Source organism: Brassica rapa, chromosome A02 (assembly GCF_000309985.2).
Source record: "Brassica rapa cultivar Chiifu-401-42 chromosome A02, CAAS_Brap_v3.01, whole genome shotgun sequence".
Taxonomy (NCBI): domain Eukaryota; kingdom Viridiplantae; phylum Streptophyta; class Magnoliopsida; order Brassicales; family Brassicaceae; genus Brassica; species Brassica rapa.
Genome location: NC_024796.2, coordinates 17,207,481 through 17,227,476, shown reverse-complemented (window position 1 = coordinate 17,227,476; position 19,996 = coordinate 17,207,481). Strand labels below are relative to the sequence as shown.

The following is a 19,996-nucleotide window of genomic DNA, read 5'->3' as shown; positions in this document are numbered from 1 at the left end:
ATTTTCCACCCTTACAATTTTGATTTAAAATTCGATCAGAGAGGGGGATCCGAGAAGGATTAAAAAGATTAGGGGGAGATGCGAAGAGAAATCATATGTTCGGGTGGGTTAATCAAGAGCTGAGTACTTTAGGGAGGAATAGATAGGGTTCCTATGTTTACAGGGGGTTTAGGCAGTCAACCCACTAAACATTGAGTGCTCTTTTAGTTATTATAAACAAATTTTCAAATTACTAGCTTTCTAGAAAGGTATAATAATTTGTATAAGGTGACGATTAGGTTATCGCCACATTTGCAAAACATGCAGTTATTTAAAATAATGTTTAGCAATATTGCTTCCCTTGTTAGAAAAGCATTTTAGTTCAATTAACGAGGGATAAACACAAATATTCGTTACTTGTCTTATACATGCTACTTGACCTGTATTTATCTCAATTTTTCAATCAAATCAAATATCAAATCGTTCAATTTTGCTATTTGTACATATAAAGCAAGTAACAAGTAAAAAAAAAAATTAACGACTCGTTTTAATAATACTTATAACTGAAAAATGATAAATAAACCATAAAAATGAAAATTCTAAACAGATATTTCTTTGTTATAAGAAGTAAGCAATATTTCGTATCAAAAAAAATATATTTTTTCCTTCTTCTTTTTTATATTAAATAGAAATATTACCAAGTTTTTACTTAGTCGAGTGACAACAACAAAATTCATAACCTTCTCAATATTATCCTCCAAATAATTTTTAGAATGGAAATATATCCAAATAATTCATAAATATTAGTAAGTAAAAAATAATCGAACAAGTCAAATAACTTGCAAATAACATATTTTTGAACAAGTATTCGAAAAAATAACATGGCTTTAGACAAGTATTCGAAAATGTTACCTATATTCGACAAGTAGTCTCGAAGAATACTTAAATCTGGTAGTGTTAAAAATCAAGATTACTAAGAAAATGCATCAAAAAACTGCCGTATAATGGCTAAATAGATCGTACAGAGTTCAGATCACCATAACGTGGAAAGCAATTGAAAGCTTAAAAGTGTTGAAACAATTAGAGCGGAACATAATTAAAAGCCTCTGTGCAAAGTTCATCAGGATACAATATTATAGGAGGAACAGCCTTATGGACTTAAAAGCTTGAACACACTCTGTAGAAAAGATTCGAAGGAAGTAAACACAAATAAGATAAAGAGAAAAAATAAGAGAACACAACTCGATAATAACTCACAAAACATGACCCAAAGCAGATCAGAAACTAAGTTAACCGATACAACACCGTAGGAACTTGGATATAAATTTGACTTTGAATCCGGTTTCAGCATAACCAATCTACCGAACCTGAACAATACCAGCACTAACCAGCTTCTGTATCTTGTTCATCACCATTGGGTTCTTCATATGCTCTTGTGCAGCTTTTGGATTCTCTTGGAAATCAACCAGTACCTGCGATATTCATTCCACAGAACTCTCAAACTCAGCCTGTGAGCTATGAATCTATTTCAGATACAATTTTCACTTCTGTTTATAATACCTGTCTCATCACCGGATCAGACAATATGTTCTGAACTTCTGGATCTTGCATCGCCTTTGCTTGTCTCTCCTTCAATTCTTCTGGTGTCAGGTCACCGCGGTTCGCTTTGTTGATCTGCTCCACACATCTGAGTGATAACATAGCAAACAATTTCAATACAACTCAGATTACATGACTTTAACAGTAGCAGACAAGCAACAGTTGCAAACCTTCTAACACCATCGAGCAACTCCTGGTTCTTAGGATCATGCTTCAGCCCTTCTTGATACGTCTCCATGGCTTTGTCGTACTCCTTCATGAAAAACTGAATAGCTCCTTTCCGAGTGTATCCTTTGGTGAAGCTAGAGTCAAGCTCAATGCATTTCTCAGCATCTTTCAATCCCTCTGGTAAAGCTCCTAGCTTGGTGTAACAAGCAGCTCTGTTGCTGTAAGCCTGCAGACCAGGAAAGAAAACACCCACTCAGATTCAAGTTTCCTTATACAAGGTGCTTAGCTCAAGACGAAACTGAAATGCTCTCACCCTCACGTCCTTTGGGTTTCTTTTGATTGCTTCTGAATAGTGCCTCACTGCCTCTGGATACTTTTGCTCTTTAAAGAATCCATTACCTGCATCCACGGAGTGATGTCAAATGCTTTATCCTTAATATCAAATAGCGAGGTTGGTTGTTAATCAAAGATCAGTTACCTTTGTCACGCTCCTCCTCGGCTATCTTAGGATCAAAGTACTCCTGTTGCTCCAGCTCTTTCTTAGCTTTCTCAGCATCGTTTAGTTTCTTCAACGTATCAGGATTACGATGTTCTGTAAGCGCTTTTTGAAAAGTCTCGATCGCAGGTTCAAAGTCCTTTGAGCATTTCGCCATCTTCACCAGCGCAGACCCTTTCCTAGTCAAAGCTTTTGCTATCATCTTGAAGTCGAAACGAAGCTCTCTGCCTCTCTCAACAGCCTTGTCACAGTCTTGAATGCACTCCTCATACTGACATTCGATTCGAAGCAATTAGCCCTCAAAACGCCAAACACAAACACATAAAACACGTCTACATCCAGATGAACTATAACAGAACAACTAAACACTTCAACCCAAAACATCTTAATCTCCAGCAAGAAGCAGAGATCCAACTCATCAAAACTCATCAAAATGCACAACAACTATCTACTTCATGAAACTTAGATTCCTTTCTTCCTCTAAAGATACGAGCTTAAAGCCAAATCCTCAGCAAAGAACACTTAACAGCAAGAAACAAAACTGAAATTGTAAAAAAGTTAAAGCAAGTACCTTTCCCATCTCAAGATAAACAGCAGCACGGTTCGTGAGATATGATATGTCTTCATCGTCAAGCTCCATCGCCTTACTATAATGCTCAATAGCTTTCTCAAACTCCTTCTTCTTGTAGGCAGCGTTTCCTTGCTCTTTCTCCTTCTTCGCCTCCTCCTTCCTCTCTTTCTTCTCCCTCTCCTCCTCCGTCAACTCCATAGGCTCCGGCTCAGGCTCAGGCTCAGCCTCATTCATCTCCGTGTCTTCTCCCTTAGACCCGCCAAACTTAACATTCAACAAAACACCCAACGCCTGCATCACTCTCTTATCCTTCATGTACAGATTAAGATTGTTAGGGTTCTTCTGAATCTCCTGCATCGTCTTCACGAAATCAGGCTGCTGCAAATAAACCCTAGTCCCCGGATCCGCCGTCAGCTTGGCCCACATCTCCTCCCCTTGGAACGCCTCAACGAACGGATTCGACGATGGCCCGCGGGGTCTTGACGCGTCGGCTAGCCCCGACTTCAACGTCTCGTTGCTCGGATCAACCTCTAAGCCTTTCCTATACGCATCGGCTGCTTCTTTGTACTGAGAAAGGCCCATGTACGCCGCGCCTAATCGGCTGTACCCTTTGGCCCAGTCCGGTTTGAGCTCTACGGTTTTCTGGGCGTCGGATAGTGCTTCGGCGTAGCGGTGGAGGGATGCGTAGGCGGCGGATCGGTTCGAGTAGAGGACGTGGTTGGTTGGGGACAGGTTGATTGCTTCGGTGAAGTGTGTGATTGCGGCGGCGTAATCGCCGGAGGAGAAGGCGGCGTTTCCTTTTGATTTTGCTTCTTCCGCCATTGAATGCTATTAGAGTGTTGTGTCGCATCTTCGATGATGGCGAAAGCTTAAAAAGAGAGAGGAGAACTAACTGAGTATGGTGGTGAGCGATTGGGAGAGACAACGAGAGGGTTCTCGAAATTTCGATTTGTCGAGAACGTTCCTAGTAAATAAAGAAGCCGTGGCATTGATCAAAAAAAAAAAAAAAAAAAAAAAAAAAGCCGTGGCAAGAAAAAATAATTAAAAATAAAATAACCGCTCCAGGGAGGGGTTGAACCTCCGACCTTGTGGTTAACAGCCACACGCTCTAACCAACTGAGCTACTGAAGCTTTTGAATATTTGTACGGCTTTTATTTATATAGCGCAATAATGTGCGTTAGTGAAGTGTTGAAGCTCAACATTGTTCTGAAGCGTCTTGAGGTAGGAAAGAGCGTCATAGTAAACACACTTGTTAGTTTGATATGGCCTATAAAATTATAGTTTTGATTCGTTTAACTCGTTAGTTACCTTATATATTTTACTATTGTAATAATTATCATAGTAGCATACACGTTTATTTTATTGTATAGTTTGAATCATTTGGCTGAGAATACCACATCTATACATCTGATTTCATACCGTTTTTATGGTTGATAACTATTAATAGATAAATCTCATATCATTGTGATATTGGATTACCAATCAAACTTTTCATATGTTTCAGTAAATGAAATTGCATTCACACTGATCTTGTATTAAGTATAGCTGTACGACTAGTGATATTCACACACACACACAAATAATTTGGAAGAAATGTCAAGTTATAGAATTTTGCAAGTCCTTTTCCTGCGACAATGATCCCATGCGGCGATCCTCATTTAAACTTTCTCAAAATCAGAAACCCGACACGTAATCGTGATTCGACCCGGTTGATCGAACCCATCAACCAGCTCCGCTTGTTCCAACAACTCTCCGAACAATGGGTGATTAAAGTAGATCAACGGCACCACAACCCGCCGCGTGTCACCGTCTGATTCACCGACGTGAACCACCAGATGTCTCTTCGGAACAACATTCATCGACAGAGACGCGTTCGGATCCTTACCCAGTCGGATCTTGCTATTACCCGAAATCTTCTCGCCACCGCATAATCTCTTGGCTCCACGGCTTAGACACCGTGCTAATGAGCGGATTCCGGTGATCGGATTTGTGATTCGGGTCCTGCATTGACGTTTATTCGTTTGAGTTCTTCTGCATCGAGTCCATTTGAAGATCTTGACAAATCTGTGTCCGATTTTGAAACCTATGACTCTCTCCATGCATGTTCAGTACCGATTAAACGAATGTGAAGAAAGTAAAGGCTTTTAGATAAAAAAATGAGATGGTTTATCTTATATCGTATTTCAAGAAATGGGGTTGATTAAGTTTTTGTTCTCTCTGTTTTTTTTTTTAAGTTGGAGAAGATTGTTTGGGTACGAGAAGGAAAGGAAACCTCTTATATAGGGGTTTGAGAGCTGTGACCGATGCGACGATGGTGGTCGAATGAGTGTGCGTGCCCTTTTTGATGTACACTGTAAACAAGAGATATGGTGAAAAGATCTTATTATTCTTCTTTGTCACAATCGTGACTTTTATACACAGCTTAGCCTACATAATGTGATAGCACCAAATCACAACAGAATCTATCGATATCTATCTACCCTTATCTTTACAACAGAACTCACACAATATACATTTACGTACGTCGGTTCGATCCTCCTTAACACTCTCCCTCAAGTTGGAGCGTGCAAATCACACACTCCAAACTTGGACAACAAGTAACAAAATGATGAAGTCCCCAATGCCTTTGTCAAGATATCCGCGAGTTGCTCATTAGTCCGAACATGAACGGTAGAGATGAGCTTGGCTTTAACCACGTCTCTCACACTGTGACAGTCTGTCTCTATATGCTTCGTCTGTTCATGGAACACAGGATTCACTGCGATATAGATGGCAGATTTACCATCACAAAACAACTCCATCTGGGTCTCATGCTTAACTCCAAGATCTTCCAAAAGTCTCTTCATCCACTTCAGCTCTTTCAATGCATCTGATATAGCACGGTACTCGGCCTCTACAGACGAATGAGACACTGTGTTTTGCTTCTTAGTTTTCCATGCGACAGGTGAGTTGCCAAGCACACCATATACGCCGACAATGATCTTCTCGTAAGCGGGCTTGAGTTGTAATCAGAGTCGCAATATGCATGTATCTTCAAATCACTGTCAGACCTCAGCATAATACCTTGGTCTGGGCTCCCCTTTAAGTATCGTAGAACTCGCATTACTGCCTCACAGTGTGCCTCTCTTGGCTCATGCATCACATGAGACAACACGTGAACTGCATACGATAAATCTGGCCTTGTTAGAGTTAAGTATACCAGACGACCCACTACTCTTCGGAACTTCACAGGATTAACACACAACAAACTCTTATCCGCCAGCAACCGATGGTTCATCTCCATTGGTGTAGTTGCCGGTTTACTACCAAGCATAGCATCCCAGCCTCATCTGCGATGTCTAGCGCATACTTACGCTGTGATAGAAACATTCCTTGAGGACTTCTCGCGATCTCTATACCAAGAAAATACTTGGCCTTCTCCAGATCTTTCATATGAAAGCAGTCACTCAAGTACTTTTTGAACTTTACCATCATATCCAGATTATTACCCGTGACGATCAAGTCATCTACATATATGAGAACTCGCACACTCTTATCTCCCTTGATGTAAGTGAACAACGAGTAATCCTCATATGATTGCACAATCCCGAATCCTGTAAGAGCTTTTGTCAGCTTCTCAAACCAACACATGGGAGCTTGTTTCAACCCATACAAGGATTTCTGCAGCCTGCATACTTTGTTTGGATTATCTGAATGAAACCCTGGAGGAAGCCTCATGAACACTTCTTCTTCCAAATCTCCATGTAGAAATGCATTATAGACATCCATCTGGTGTACTTCCCAATTCTTTGTGATGAGGACATTCAACCAGAGCCGGAACCAGACTTAACTGAACCTGATATCCAGGACATGATCAGCAACATAACCAAATCAGAGACAGTCCAAGAAGTGTCAGTACCAACCGTATTCAAGGGAGCTATCACTAGACAAAGAGCTAAGATACTTCAACATAAATTTAATGAGAGCATGATACTTGCTTCTGATCTTGGACAGGTTAAACTGGCTGGTGAATCAAGCTTGAAGAAAGATGAACTAAAGGGTGAAGAACCGGTTAAGGAGAAACAAGCATCAAGTGAGGATATGTGGCCATTCATCCCGGAGCAATGCCACACCAACCTGATGATCATTACCATGGAAGATCAACTTGCCTAGCAAGTCTCTTGGACGAATCTAGCAACTAGGCTAAGCTCTTTGTGTGTGCTCTTTTTCCCTTACTCTTGGTTTTGTCCCAAATGGGTTTTCCAGGGGAGGTTTTTAACGAGGCCACAACTTGCTTCACACTTATCCCAAGTGCTAAGTTCGATCCAAGGCTAAGAAGACTCATGACCTTATTTCATGTTTTACACTATAGTTTGTTTCCTTATTTGTATTTTCGTGACCTAAGTGGAGCCTGTTCCCTTGGTCCTATTTATATGTTTTTGCAAGCCCACTTTTGGGGCAGACTTTGAATAAACATAAACTTTTCTTTTAAAGAAAACCCTAGAGCTCTCAAGCTAGAACTCGCCTCCTTCTCTTTGCCTTGTGAGACCAGTACCTCCACGGCCTAGAGGAACCTTGTGTTGCATCACGAGCCTTCCATCTCTCGTGTGGTGCACTTCATTCCATCAAACAGTTCCAGTTCAGATCCTCTTGGTTGATTAGATCAGTCCATACGGATCACCCTTGTGTTAGATCGGCTCCTCCTCTCTTGCTTGGGAACATACAGCCTTTGATAGCTTAGGCTTGTATCACTTTGCCACAGCAACCTGTAAAAGAGTTTGAACCATGTCCATCTTGGCCACCGTTGCAAATGTTTCTTCATAATCTTCACCCTCTACTTGATGATTTCCACAGCAGCAAGTCTAGCTTTGTACCTCTCTATAGTCTCATCTGCATTATATTTAATAGTGAACACCCACTTGCTACCAATGGCTTTCTTCCCTGGTGGCATGTCAACTATATCCCATGTTCTACTTATTCAAGTGCATCCACAAAGCAAGGTCAATTTCAAGATACAAGAATCATTAACTTCGAAGTTGAAGATCGAAATGATGAGGAATTAAGAGATGTTCTTAAGGTGGAGTACTGAGCCAGAAGCATAAACAGAAGTAGAGACATGTCAAGCAAGCGAACGTGCATCAGATGATTTAAACGAGTATCAATAATCAAGAGACAGATCTCAGAGGTAGATCATTCCACCACTAAAACTCAGTGATTACAAATGTGGATATATGGGACATGAAGAAGAATCTGAAGAGATTATATGTATGATCGTTGAAGATGGAGGTACATAACCAAATAGCTATCAAGAAGCCATGAGTGATCCATATAGTGAAAAATGGAATGAAGCTGCCAAGGAAGAAATTGTTTCACTAAAGAAGAGTGGCACTTGGGTATTGATTGATAAACCAAAGGACCAAAAGACTATAGGCTGCAGGTAGATCTTCAAAAGGAAATCATGTATAGTTGGAGTAGAGGATCAAAGATTCAAGGCCAAACTAATAGCAAAAGGTTACTCGCAGAAGGAAATCATCGACTATAAGGAAATATTTGCTCAAGTAGTCAAGCATGTGTCTAGTAGATACATGTTGTCTGTTGTAGCTCATTTTAACTTAGAACTGCAACAGATAGACGTCAAAACGGCATTCTTACATGGAAACATTGAAAAATACACTGTGATGGATCAGCATGAAGGTTTTGTGGACAAACATCATCCTGAGAAAGTCTATATACTGAAATGATCACTTTTATGGGCTGAAGCCGTCACCTTAGCAATGGAATAAGCGCTTTGATGACTTCACGAAGATGAATCAATATCAAAGTAGATGATATCTTGATTGCCGCTAAAAATGTCAGTCATGTTTGGAGTTTGAAGATACTTCTAAACAGTGAATTTGATATGAAAGACCTCAAAGATGCAAAGAAAATTTTTGCATGAAAATTGAAATATATAGAAGTAAGGGGTGCTTATGGATATCTCAAGAAGGTTATCTCGGAAAGATACTAAGTAATTTCAGAATGGATCAGTGTAACTCTGTTGCAACGCTTGTGGGAGCACACTTCAAGCTGAAGACTACAACAAAACATGAAATCAGAGAACATGCAGATCAAATGGAAGGTATAACTTATCAAAGCGTAGTGGGAAGCATTATGTATGTTATGATAGGCACTCGTCCTGACTTAGCATATAAGGCTGGTCTTGTAAGTCGTTTTACGTGCAATCCAATTCAAGAGCATTGGAGAGCAGTCAAGTGGGTGTTAAGATACATTCAAGGATCGCTTGATACAAAACTGTGCTACAAGCGTAAAGGAGAGTTCATTGTTAAGGGTTACTGCAAATCTCAACTTCAACAAGTTGTAATCCTTTCAACAGCAGAAGCATAATACATATCTCTATCAGAAGCCATTAGAGAAGGGGTATGGTTGAAGGGTTTAGCTGAAGAACTAGGTTTTGGTCAAGAGACGGTAGAGATATTATGCAATTCTCCAAGCACCATTGCTCTCTCCAAGAATGTTGTGCTTCATGAGAGAATAAAGCATGTCGCACAGAAGTATCATTATGGTCGAGATCTTATAAGCAAAGGGATAGTAGCAGTTTTGAAGATTGCCACATCTTACAACCCCGCATATATATTTACTAAAATTTTACTGGTTTACAAGGTGAAGGAAGCATTGAAGATGCTTCGTATTGGTAAGGAATGAGCTGAGACTATCCTGAAAAGGATGTCGAGTCTGGTAGAGGATTCGTGTGTTCGGTTTAGAGCACAAGGAGATTGGTGTAGAGGTTGATATATGCTTCAAGTGGAGATTTGAAGGTTTATAGTCATCAGATCAGCCACAAGTAGAAGACTCAAGCTGAAAGGAAGTTAGTCTTTCGTAGAGTCTTAAGTGTCTTAGATATTCTGTTTGAGTCTAAGAATTTGTAACATATTAGTCGGTTAGTACATGTGTCGTCCCTTCACATGCTGAGTACTATTAAGCACGTGCAAATAACTGAATTATAAAGCTATAAGTCTGAGTCTTGAGCTGATTAGAGTTGACTTAGGGTTTTTGTTATCAGCCAAGATTGAGAAGGAAAGACACAAAGAACGATTGTACAAGGAACTCGGTTGAGAGCAAGATTAGTATGTTGCTGGTTCAATTCCATCTCCCGTGGGTGTGAGCTATAGAGGCATTTCCTCGTTAACAGAGGGGTGTGATGAACACCGGATCAATAGTTGCTTGTGTTTGTGTCGATTGACTCGAGTTCGGTAAATCAAGATTAGGTTTCTATCTTCACACCAAAATTATAGTGTCTCTAAGATATAATACTAGGTTTGTATTTATGCCGTTGATAATTCTCCGATACTTATTTTAACTAATTGAATGTAAGAGTTGTATCATATTAATATAATAGTTTTTTTTTTTGCATAATATGTTCGTTTATCAAAACTTATTGATAATGAACGAAGGGAAATTGCCACTAATACCACTTTTCTAATACCACTTTTCAACTTTACACTTTTCAAATTTACCCTTAAAATTTTAATAGGCAAAATACTATTGTACCCCTCATTTCATTAATTTAACCTAGATCTATTTCTTCTCCAAATGTCTGTCACGAGATGAAATTGAGACGAGCTCCAACGAGATCTCCGGCGAACTTGGCGATCTCCGGCGAACTCGGCGAACTCGGCGATCTCTGACGAACTCGACCGACGAACTCGACCGACAATCTACGGCGAATTCGGCTATCTTCAAGTTTGTTTGTTTGTTGTTATTTTGTTGTTATTTTGTCAATAGAGAGAGTATTGGCGTGAGGATGAGCTCTTATCGTTCATGAGCTATGCAGTTTAGTATCCGACTCCGTTCTAGACCTCTCCCGCGGTTTGCTCAAGCTCCAATCCACACTCGAAGGGTTTTTGATTCTTATCGGTTACGAACAGAAACATGGGGATTGGAAGTTCAGTTCGACCGAGAATCATCAGTTTGTGAGGGTATGTGACACAAATAGCCGTTCCTGATCATTTTAGCTTGATTTCTCATAATCGATCAATTTCTGGGAAAGAAGACGAAGCTTTTCTCATGAGGTTTTAAAAATTTCAAATTTATAAAACCTTATAAATATTTATCGATGAGGAACATAGTGTTATGTTTTATCGTTTTTTGATATATCTTGTTGATTCTTCAAGCTTTAAGTAATTTTGTGTTGAATATATTTTGACTCCTACTAACTTATATTTCTTTCTTCTCCAGATCTTTGTCCTGCGATCAAATTGGGAGTTGCTCCAAACGAAATCACCGGTGAACTTTGCGATCTCTGGCGAACTTGGTGAGATGTAGACGCGATCCAGCGAACAGAGGAAGAAGATTGTCGAAGGTGTCAAGATAATTTGAGAAGGAAGCATCAAAGAAGGTGATTTTTGTCTTCTACTTTTGTTTTTCTGAAAATGATTTGTTTAAGTAATTTCATGTTGAAAATTTCCAAACATGATCTTTTTTATATGATGTTTGACAAAGGTGTCGATATTGAAATTGAAATTATACTCTGTGATATTTATAAGCCCTTATAAATTTTATATTATAGAAAAGACATACTATTTCTATTAGTTTTGATGTTTGAATATATATTGGGATATAATTCATTGGGATTTCACTGTTGATAAAGAAAGAAGAGGTTCAATTAGTGTTATTCCTAAAGATATATCCTACAAAGAGTTGATTATGGTAGTTCTAGAAGATTTTACAATAGATAACAATATAAAGTTTAGCTACGTTTCACCATCAAAGTCTATCTTTGGTACAGAAGATGCTCTTCCAGTTTTTATTAGGAATGATTTCCAAGTAGTATCCTTTATGAGCAAACATAAATATAGTGGAAAACTTTCTTCAGCTTTGACTAACAATTTATGAAGTAAACTCTTTGGTTATGTTTTACTTATAAATTTTATTATTTACTTTGCCACAGTTACTAGTTACTAACAATTTATGAAGTAAACTCTTTGGTTATGTTTTATTCTCTGACAATTTTTTTGCTTTTTAATAGGAATTAAGCTTGGTTAGGTTGGCGTTGAATGCCCTGCAAGGTGTTCTTCTCTTATTAGCATACAGAAGCTCTCTTATGGATTATGCTCTGAGCCAGCTGATAGGAAAACCCACAAAAGTCTGAGCTTGTGGCATCGGTTATCAAGCACTGACGCCTTAGGAGAGATTCTTTGAAACATAGGCTATTTTGGTTCTTTGGTCTTTCTTCTCCATAACTTCGTAGACCCATTTCATGAACTTCAAGTTGGAAGTTGAGGGACAGGGGGGAGCTGTAAAGTAGGTGAAAATGAAGAAGCCAATAACAAGAGCCACTATACTCTTGTTAATCAGGCTTTTGCTATTGCTGTGAGAAAGGTCCTAGAAGGCTATATATGTGGTATGTATACATTATGTGCATCTGCAGAACTGAGGCGTTCATCTAACATTGTAGTTTTGTAAACCCTTTATAAATTTTTATAAACCATTATAAATTCAGAAACCCCAAGTATCTCTCAATGCTCAATCATCTCAATGCTCAATTATTACCTTTTTATAAGGCCTTATAAAAGAAACTGTAAAAGAATGATGTTCTTTAATAAGCAAAGAAATGATGTAAAGTTGGTTAATTTGGTGATTTATAAACTCTTATAAATAGATTTATAAACCTTGTAAATTAATTTATGAACACTTATAAATAAATGTAAAAACTCTTATAAATAGCTTATAATTTCTTGTAAATAGTTTTATAAACCCTTTTAAATAGTTTTATAAATATTTATATATGTTTTAAAAACTTTATAGATGGTTGATACAAGGTTTTATAAGCTCTTATAAAATTTATAAGTGATTTTATAAAGGTAACCCACTTGAGGTATTTATTACAATTTTTATATTTATAAAGCGTTATAAAAGAAACCGTAAAACACAATATATATATATATATATATGTATTTAGCCTTATGTTTTTATGTTTTCATAGGGAAACACAATTTTCAAGAAGATTGGAGTTGCAGAAAGAGAGAGAAGACACGTGCTTTTATATGTAATATATATGTTCTTGACACATATAAAAGAAACAAGACACATGTCTTTCGGTAATATATATGTGTAACACGTGTTCTTATAAGTGATTGTAAGCTGTAAATCATTTGTACTTTACATTTACTCTAGTTTCTTTTTTCAGAAAATTAGTAACGAGCATCTTCATGTATTTATATCACCGATTTTACTTTTTAAACTTTTTAAACTTATAATAGCTTTATGAATATTTACTTCTAAATGTAAAGATTTATAAAATCTTATAAAAGATTTATAAACTCTTGCAAAAGATTTATAAACTCTTGAAAAATATTTATAAAATCTTATAAATATTTATATATGTTTTAAAAACTTTATAGATGCTTGATAAAAGGTTTTATAAGCTCTTATAAAATTTATAAGTGATTTTATAAAGGTAACCCGCTTGAGGTATTTATTACAATTTTTATATTTATAAGGCCTTATAAAAGAAATCGTACAACAATATATATATATTTAGCCTTATGTTTTATGTTTTCAGAGGGAAACACAATTTTCAAGAAGATTGGAATTGCAGAAAGAGAGAGAAGACACGTGTTTTTATATGTAATATATATGTTCTTGACACATATAAGAGAAACAAGACACATGTCTTTCTGTAATATATATGTGTAACACGTGTTCTTATAAGTGATTGTAAGCTGTAAATCATTTGTACTTTACATTTACTCTAGTTTCTTTTTTCAGAAAATTAGTAACGAGCATCTTCATGTATTTATATCACCAATTTTACTTTTTAAACTTATAATAGCTTTATGAATATTTTACTTCTAAATGTAAAGATTTATAAAATCTTATAAATGATTTTTAAGACTTTATAAATGAAATTACCTTTCTAAATATTTATAAATGATTTTATAAAACCTTATAAATATTTGGTATATTCTTAAAAGTTATTTTATAAAAGTTTATAAATCATTTGTAGGAATATATATAAACTATTGATAAAGGTTTATAAATAATTTCTGAATTTTCATAAATGATTTATAAACATTTATAAATTATTTATTATCTTTATAAAGCCTTATAAGTATTTTATTATGATGATATAATTTGATATGATTTTTCTGCCCCTTCTTTATAAAAACAATTATATCATTTCTCAGATTTTCTTAGCAAACAGAGGTACATCATTAACATCATCCACAATCAACTAAAGGATATATATATAGACTTGGTAAGATTCAATCATGATTCATGAGCAAATCTACACTCAAGAACAATTCAACATCCATAAATATTCTATAATTCACCACAAAACAGTTAAGTCAAAAAGAAAGAGAAGCAAAAGATTCTCACTGCAGGAGGCAGGCCGAGCAGGACGATGGACGTAAAGCAAGCAAATCTTCTTGCTGGAGAAGTTTCTTGCCGCCCATAACACCGTCGTTTTGCTCCTCTCCACGTCTTCCGCCACAACCACAAAGATCGTCTGATCCACATCTAAAGCCGCCTCCGGAGACTTCTCCAACACTGAACTGTTAAGAAACGCAGAACCCAAAACAAAACTTTCAGATTCTGCCAACTTTCTTATTGTGAATCGACCATTCACCAACAAGTAAAATAATCCTCTTCCAAAAACATACAACTATTGCTTCAACGAACAAAAGAATATCACACACTATAGCAAGCAAAGGCTTATCCTTTTCAATCTTAACTTTTGTAAAACGAAAATAAGTAAAGAGTGGAAAAAAAAGCATTACATTATTGAACACCAAGGACAGTTGCTGTGAGAAACCTCGAGTTAGGTCGATGCCTTACATTAGGCTTCTCAAGATAAGCTCGGACGCCATCTTTTTCAGCTTGTCTCATCAACTCTGCTGCTTCTCTCAACAGAACCGAAGCTATTCAATTTTCAGTTTCCAGATCCATCAGCAGAAGCAGGCTGTTAAAGTAACCAAACACTCAAAATCTGATATAGAGTGCCTGAAAATTTTCTGCCACGAAACTTGTGGAAAAGCTATGGTCTTTGTATGTGAGAGAGAAAGCAAGTAAAAAAGTAAATGGAACAAAATCAACAACTGAGAAACAGAGGTTTCACAATCAAGGAATCAGAGGAGATTAGTTCGCTAAAGGGAACAGATTCTGCAATTTAAGACACAAGAAAAAACAAAAAAAAAATCTCAATGATTGTTCAATAAGATTTAATAGAAAAACAAAAGTCAATGATGAAAATGGTGATTACCATTGTACATCGAAGCAAATGTGTGCTGACAGGGTTGTGGCTCTCATATAAGCTTGAACACAGTTTCTCAGGAACTGAACATATCAATTACATTACAAAATAACTTAGATTTACAAAGGGTTATAAAGGATCTTAAGTTGTCAAAAACTCAATGTTTTCACAATCAAAACTGTTTATCTTAGATCGACCTATACAGATTAGAAGTCTAAAGCAACCTTGTTTGATTTTTTGACTAGAGTAACCACAAAATCGAAATTTCGCAAAATTAATCGACACAAACAAAAAAAAGGAAAAATTAGATGCATACCAGTTGGGAATCTTGTACAGAAGTAGGAGTCGACAGTGTGAACCGCAGAGAACCAGTGGAATGAGAGAGAGATGGTGGATCTCCGGTGAATCGGAGGTAGAGAGGAAGAAAAAAGATCGCGAGAGAGAGACGGTGGATCTCCGGTGAATCGGAGGCAGAGAAGAAGAAAAAAGATCGAGAGAAAGAGAGAGGAAAAGAAGATGATCGCGAGAGAGAGAGAGAGATAAAGTTAGGGTTAGTATGGTCTTTTGGTCATTAATGAAAAGTGTATTTGTGAAAATGTCCCCATACTAGTGGTATACTTGAAATGTGGTACCAAAGAAAGTGTAGAAGTAAAATTTCCCATGAACGAATTGGTTTATATGATTTATTTTAACCACACACAAAATATGCAAGTTGTAGAAAATAATACAAATCATATAAAAAGGTGCACATACGTAATATATCTATTTTCGACTTTCGTAGAATAAAATGATATTTTTCACGAAAACAGCCAAATTGGGTAATAATGTGAATATGTGATGAACCTTACCTAATGTTTTATTTAAAAAACATTAAATCAAGTAACGTGATGAAGGCAAGGCGACTCGAGCCTAACCAAAGTGCTAGCGACCCTGTCATTGTAGAACAAAGACAAATAAGAACAGCTAAAGAAAGTCAGTCCTAGATTTGTATGCGGGCAAGAAGACAATATAAACAAATAAATATATGCATCTTCCAAATTCTAGAAATTTTGTTATTAATCCACTAATCACGGATCTTATGTTTTGCTTCCACAATCTTTTTTGTTTGATCCTTCTTTTCTTGATATCAAACGGTACAATAACTAACCAGCAATTAACCAGTTAATTATTAGATACCACGGACAAATTATTTGATACAGTATAGTTTACCATATATATACCATTGAGCTTCGGGGTCCTTGCAAAATAGATAGTAATACAATACTATCAAACTAGGTTAAGAGTCTTTTTAACCTTTTGTGTAATGCACATAATATATATATATATATATATATTATTTTAAGTATTATTTGTTCTTTCATATATTATGAAATAACAAATATATATTAAATAATTAAAAATTAGTAACTATTACATATATAAATAAATTAGTCCTAACACATAAATAAATTTTATTAAGCCAAACAATCATTTTTTCTATTTTATATTAGTATATAATTAATTTAAATGATACAAACATAGAAACATAGATGTATAGTTTATTAACTAGAAGTCAAGTGTTAAAAACATCTTATATGATAATATCATACATAAATATTATAAAACTGGTGAGTATATGCTAATTGACAAGCCTGGTAGTCACAAGGTTTGGTTTCAAGTGGTTTATTTTGCTCAAACTAGTGATTGTCATCGTAAACATTAAAATTTGACTTGAAGCTTTTTTATAAACTTATTTTTGGGAGAACCTTCGTTTGACTACTACTGGTCTGTGCTTAAGATGAGACAATTGTGCGTGTGAGTAATGCTTCTGCGTTTGCTATGGTATCTGGTGATTTGATTTAATCAGATCAGATAAACTGATTCCAACAGATGACCTGACTGGTATGTTATGTATCACTTCCACTTTAAACTGAGAATCAACAATGGACTAAAGCATCATATGATTAGGGCCATTAAATATAGCTTTGACGCTTTTCTAGGACAGAGAATAGGCTTTCTTTTAACAAACAAGTATTGCACGAAAAATTAATGCTGTTGAGCAGAAATTGTAAATTTTAAAAATATTTTATTTAAAATATGCAACAAATTCATTAAAATTGAAAAGAAGTAATTAAATTGGAACGAACCAATGCTTCATTTTATATATATTATAAAATAAGAAAAATTTGAAAATGAAACAAAATTTATCCGATCTAAATATTTTTTTTTCCTATCAAATTTTGATTTTATAAAAGATTACGGGCCAAGCCCAATGGCCGAAGCCCACATACAGAGGCCCACATTACTAATCGGCCAACCAAACAAACCAGAGAAAACCCTAAGCCCAAATTGGCTTAACAGGCCCAAGCCCACCTACTCGAACCCAGCACCGACCGACTCTGGGAAACGCGTGCGTCGAGGAGGCAGAAGCGCGCCACGTGTGGAGATCTTGACCGTCAGTGCGCCACGCGTCACTCCGCCTCAACCCGACCGTCTCCGCCTTACCAAACCGCCGTACCCAACCGCTGAAAACCCTCGATTCGGCGGAGCTCTGAATCCCTTCGAGCCTCCACCGCAACCACATCTCTTCTTCACCACACTGAGACCCTGTCGGAGAGCATCCTCCCCCTGTTGAGAGCTCATCCGACGGCGACGCTACAAACCCTAAAAATCATAACCCGAAGAAACCTCTTCCGCTCCATGACCAGAGCCCATACTCGAGCAGACAACCACCCTCGAGACGCTGAAGCCGGCGACGTAAGACTGACGGAGTATTAACCTCCTGGGGACTTGAGCTGACGACGACGAAGTTATAGTACCTTCCGCCTCCCAGCGACTAGAACCGGCGGCGGCGGAGCTAACTAAGCCTCCACCTCCCGGGACAAAAAAACACAAACATCTTTACCTCTCCGCTCCTTTAGACCTTCGCGTCTTCACACCAGTGACAGAACCACCACCTCGGGTGACTGACCAGAGCTCAGGCAAGGCGGAAGCCGTTAGAAACGAGGGTGAAATACAATCGGGGACTTTTTACTGAAGGATGACGGTCTCCGGCGACGGCACGCACGCTCACGCGCCGGCCGTTCGCCGGAGATCTACTTTCTCTCTCTTTCGCTACTTTTTCTCTCTTTCGCTACTTTCTGTCTCCGATCTAAATATTTTCTGTGCCAAACTTTTTTATACCCATAATATTATATTTTTCTAGAAAACAAAAAAACTAAAAACATTTCTAGGCCTTGAGAGCATTGAATGCATCTACAAGTCTGAGCTTCATTTTGGTGGCATAGCCAAGTGGTAAGGTCTATGGACAGAAAAAATATAATATGGCGAATTGAACCTATATGTAGTATTTAACATTTTACCAAAAAAAAAAACCTATATGTAGTAAAGATGTTCTAGTATTTGTATATGTAACCCCATTTCTCACTTTAAAATTTAGATTCTCGGGGAAATTTGGGGCATACTCTAGATCGTATCTCACGAGATTTTGTGCAATATATTATCGATATCTTTTATTTTTAATATTAGGAAAATTCAGTTACCAATTTGAAAGCCCAAGATATTATGTGGGTGTTGCACACGTTAATATGATTAGTTGATTGAATCCTTTGAACCGTGATTTTAGTTAAATCGAATAATCTAGTTTCTCTATATTCTGTTTTGCATTTATTATAGGGACAATGAAGTGGATATACAAAACGCATGCCCGTTATAAAATAATGGGAACGAAGTGACAGTGGAGGCTCAAAGCTTACCTCAAACGAAATGAAGAGACGAAATTACCCTTTTTCTCAGATCCACCCACTGACTGAGCTAAATCCACTGACACACGCAGCTGGGTCCACTGACACACACAACATAATCAACAGTTGTTTTGACAGCTTTTTCTTTACAACTTTTTTAAAGATGATCACATTTTTTTTGAACACTCAACTTTTTTTCTTATTCAATACTTTAGTATTTATTAATATATTAATATATGACTTATTTTGATTATTATACTTTATACAATTATATATAAATGTGAAAATGTATTTGTATATAGAGTTATGATCAAAACAATATGCTATATAATATTAAAATATATGTATCGCTACATACTTTGTTAGACGTTAATAATACATATGGTACAAAATATATTTAATGCTACATCGTTAGTTAGCCGTTAATAACAAATAATGTAACAAACTAACAAATCGTGTGGCTGGTAATAAATATTGTAACAACTAGCAAATCAATTATCCAAAACAATGTATCATCTAACAAGTCACTTCTTAGCAGCTAACAAATTGTATACCTGGTAATAAATAATGTAACAACTAACAAATCATTTACCCAAAACAATGTATCATCTAACAAGTCATATATCCAAATCATGTAACATCTACCAAACGATGTAACAGTTACACGTTTTGTTTAGCCGTTATAGAATAGTATTCATGACCGTTATAGAAACATAGTCATGAGTTTAAAATTCTCCAGTTTTTCTTTTGATATTAAATTATTACCAAGTCATCTTCTTAAACACGAACAATTTTATTTTAGAACATTCACAGGAAAAAAAAAGAAAATTATTAAGATTGAAAAAGCAATTATCATGATTTATAAAAAAAAACAAATTGATTATAAAATACAGAAAATCAATGGAAGAAAAGAAAGAGAGTTGGAGAAAGTTGAGTTTACGAGAGGAAACAAAAAGCTAGAGTGAAGGAGAAGAGAAGAGAAAAGTAGAAAACTGAAAAATCATTAAAAAGATATATAAATCAAAAGACATCTCTTGGTAACTGCATTGTTAAGTCTACGGAAGGTCTTTTTAAGCAAGTGGCAGTGACTCTGACACATCTCCCTGTAGACCTGCGCATAGAGGAGTAGGGGCAATTACGGAACGGAAAAATCTTTTTTTTTTTTTTGAACGGAACGAAAAGGAAAAATCTTGTTTATGAGATATGGTAGATGTTTAATAAGGGGGTC

General features: G+C 36.6%; 2 protein-coding genes, 2 long non-coding RNA genes and 1 other non-coding gene across 7 annotated transcripts; 1 reads left to right on the top strand and 4 right to left on the bottom strand.

Annotated features, from left to right (window-relative positions):
- Positions 1 to 1,072: 1,072 nt before the first annotated feature.
- On the bottom strand, positions 1,073 to 3,745 carry LOC103868140 (hsp70-Hsp90 organizing protein 3). Its single transcript, XM_009146246.3, has 6 exons — positions 2,814 to 3,745; positions 2,225 to 2,513; positions 2,060 to 2,145; positions 1,749 to 1,972; positions 1,540 to 1,666; positions 1,073 to 1,451 (listed from the first exon to the last, which is right to left on the bottom strand). Exons 1-6 carry the CDS (start codon positions 3,633 to 3,635, stop codon positions 1,338 to 1,340), a joined length of 1,662 nt encoding a protein of 553 aa, XP_009144494.1. The 5' UTR covers positions 3,636 to 3,745; the 3' UTR covers positions 1,073 to 1,337.
- A 125-nt stretch (positions 3,746 to 3,870) lies between these two features.
- TRNAN-GUU lies at positions 3,871 to 3,944 on the bottom strand. The gene has a single exon. It is a non-coding gene; the product is annotated as a tRNA-Asn (tRNA).
- Positions 3,873 to 4,968, bottom strand: LOC103868141 (auxin-responsive protein SAUR36-like). Its single transcript, XM_018659110.2, has one exon. The coding sequence runs from the start codon at positions 4,911 to 4,913 to the stop codon at positions 4,473 to 4,475; it is 441 nt and encodes a 146-aa protein (XP_018514626.1). The 5' UTR covers positions 4,914 to 4,968; the 3' UTR covers positions 3,873 to 4,472.
- A 2,535-nt stretch (positions 4,969 to 7,503) lies between these two features.
- Positions 7,504 to 13,596, top strand: LOC117132080. The gene is made up of 2 exons (XR_004455571.1): positions 7,504 to 11,188; positions 11,819 to 13,596. It is a non-coding gene; the product is annotated as an uncharacterized LOC117132080 (long non-coding RNA).
- A 426-nt stretch (positions 13,597 to 14,022) lies between these two features.
- LOC117132079 lies at positions 14,023 to 19,790 on the bottom strand. Of its 3 annotated transcripts, XR_004455570.1 has the most exons (4): positions 15,363 to 19,790; positions 15,056 to 15,129; positions 14,574 to 14,955; positions 14,023 to 14,348 (listed from the first exon to the last, which is right to left on the bottom strand). It is a non-coding gene; the product is annotated as an uncharacterized LOC117132079 (long non-coding RNA). The 3 variants fall into 3 exon arrangements; XR_004455568.1 differs by having other exon boundaries at positions 14,574 to 15,129; XR_004455569.1 differs by having other exon boundaries at positions 14,574 to 15,976; positions 18,781 to 19,790.
- Between the last annotated feature and the right edge of the window lie 206 nt (positions 19,791 to 19,996).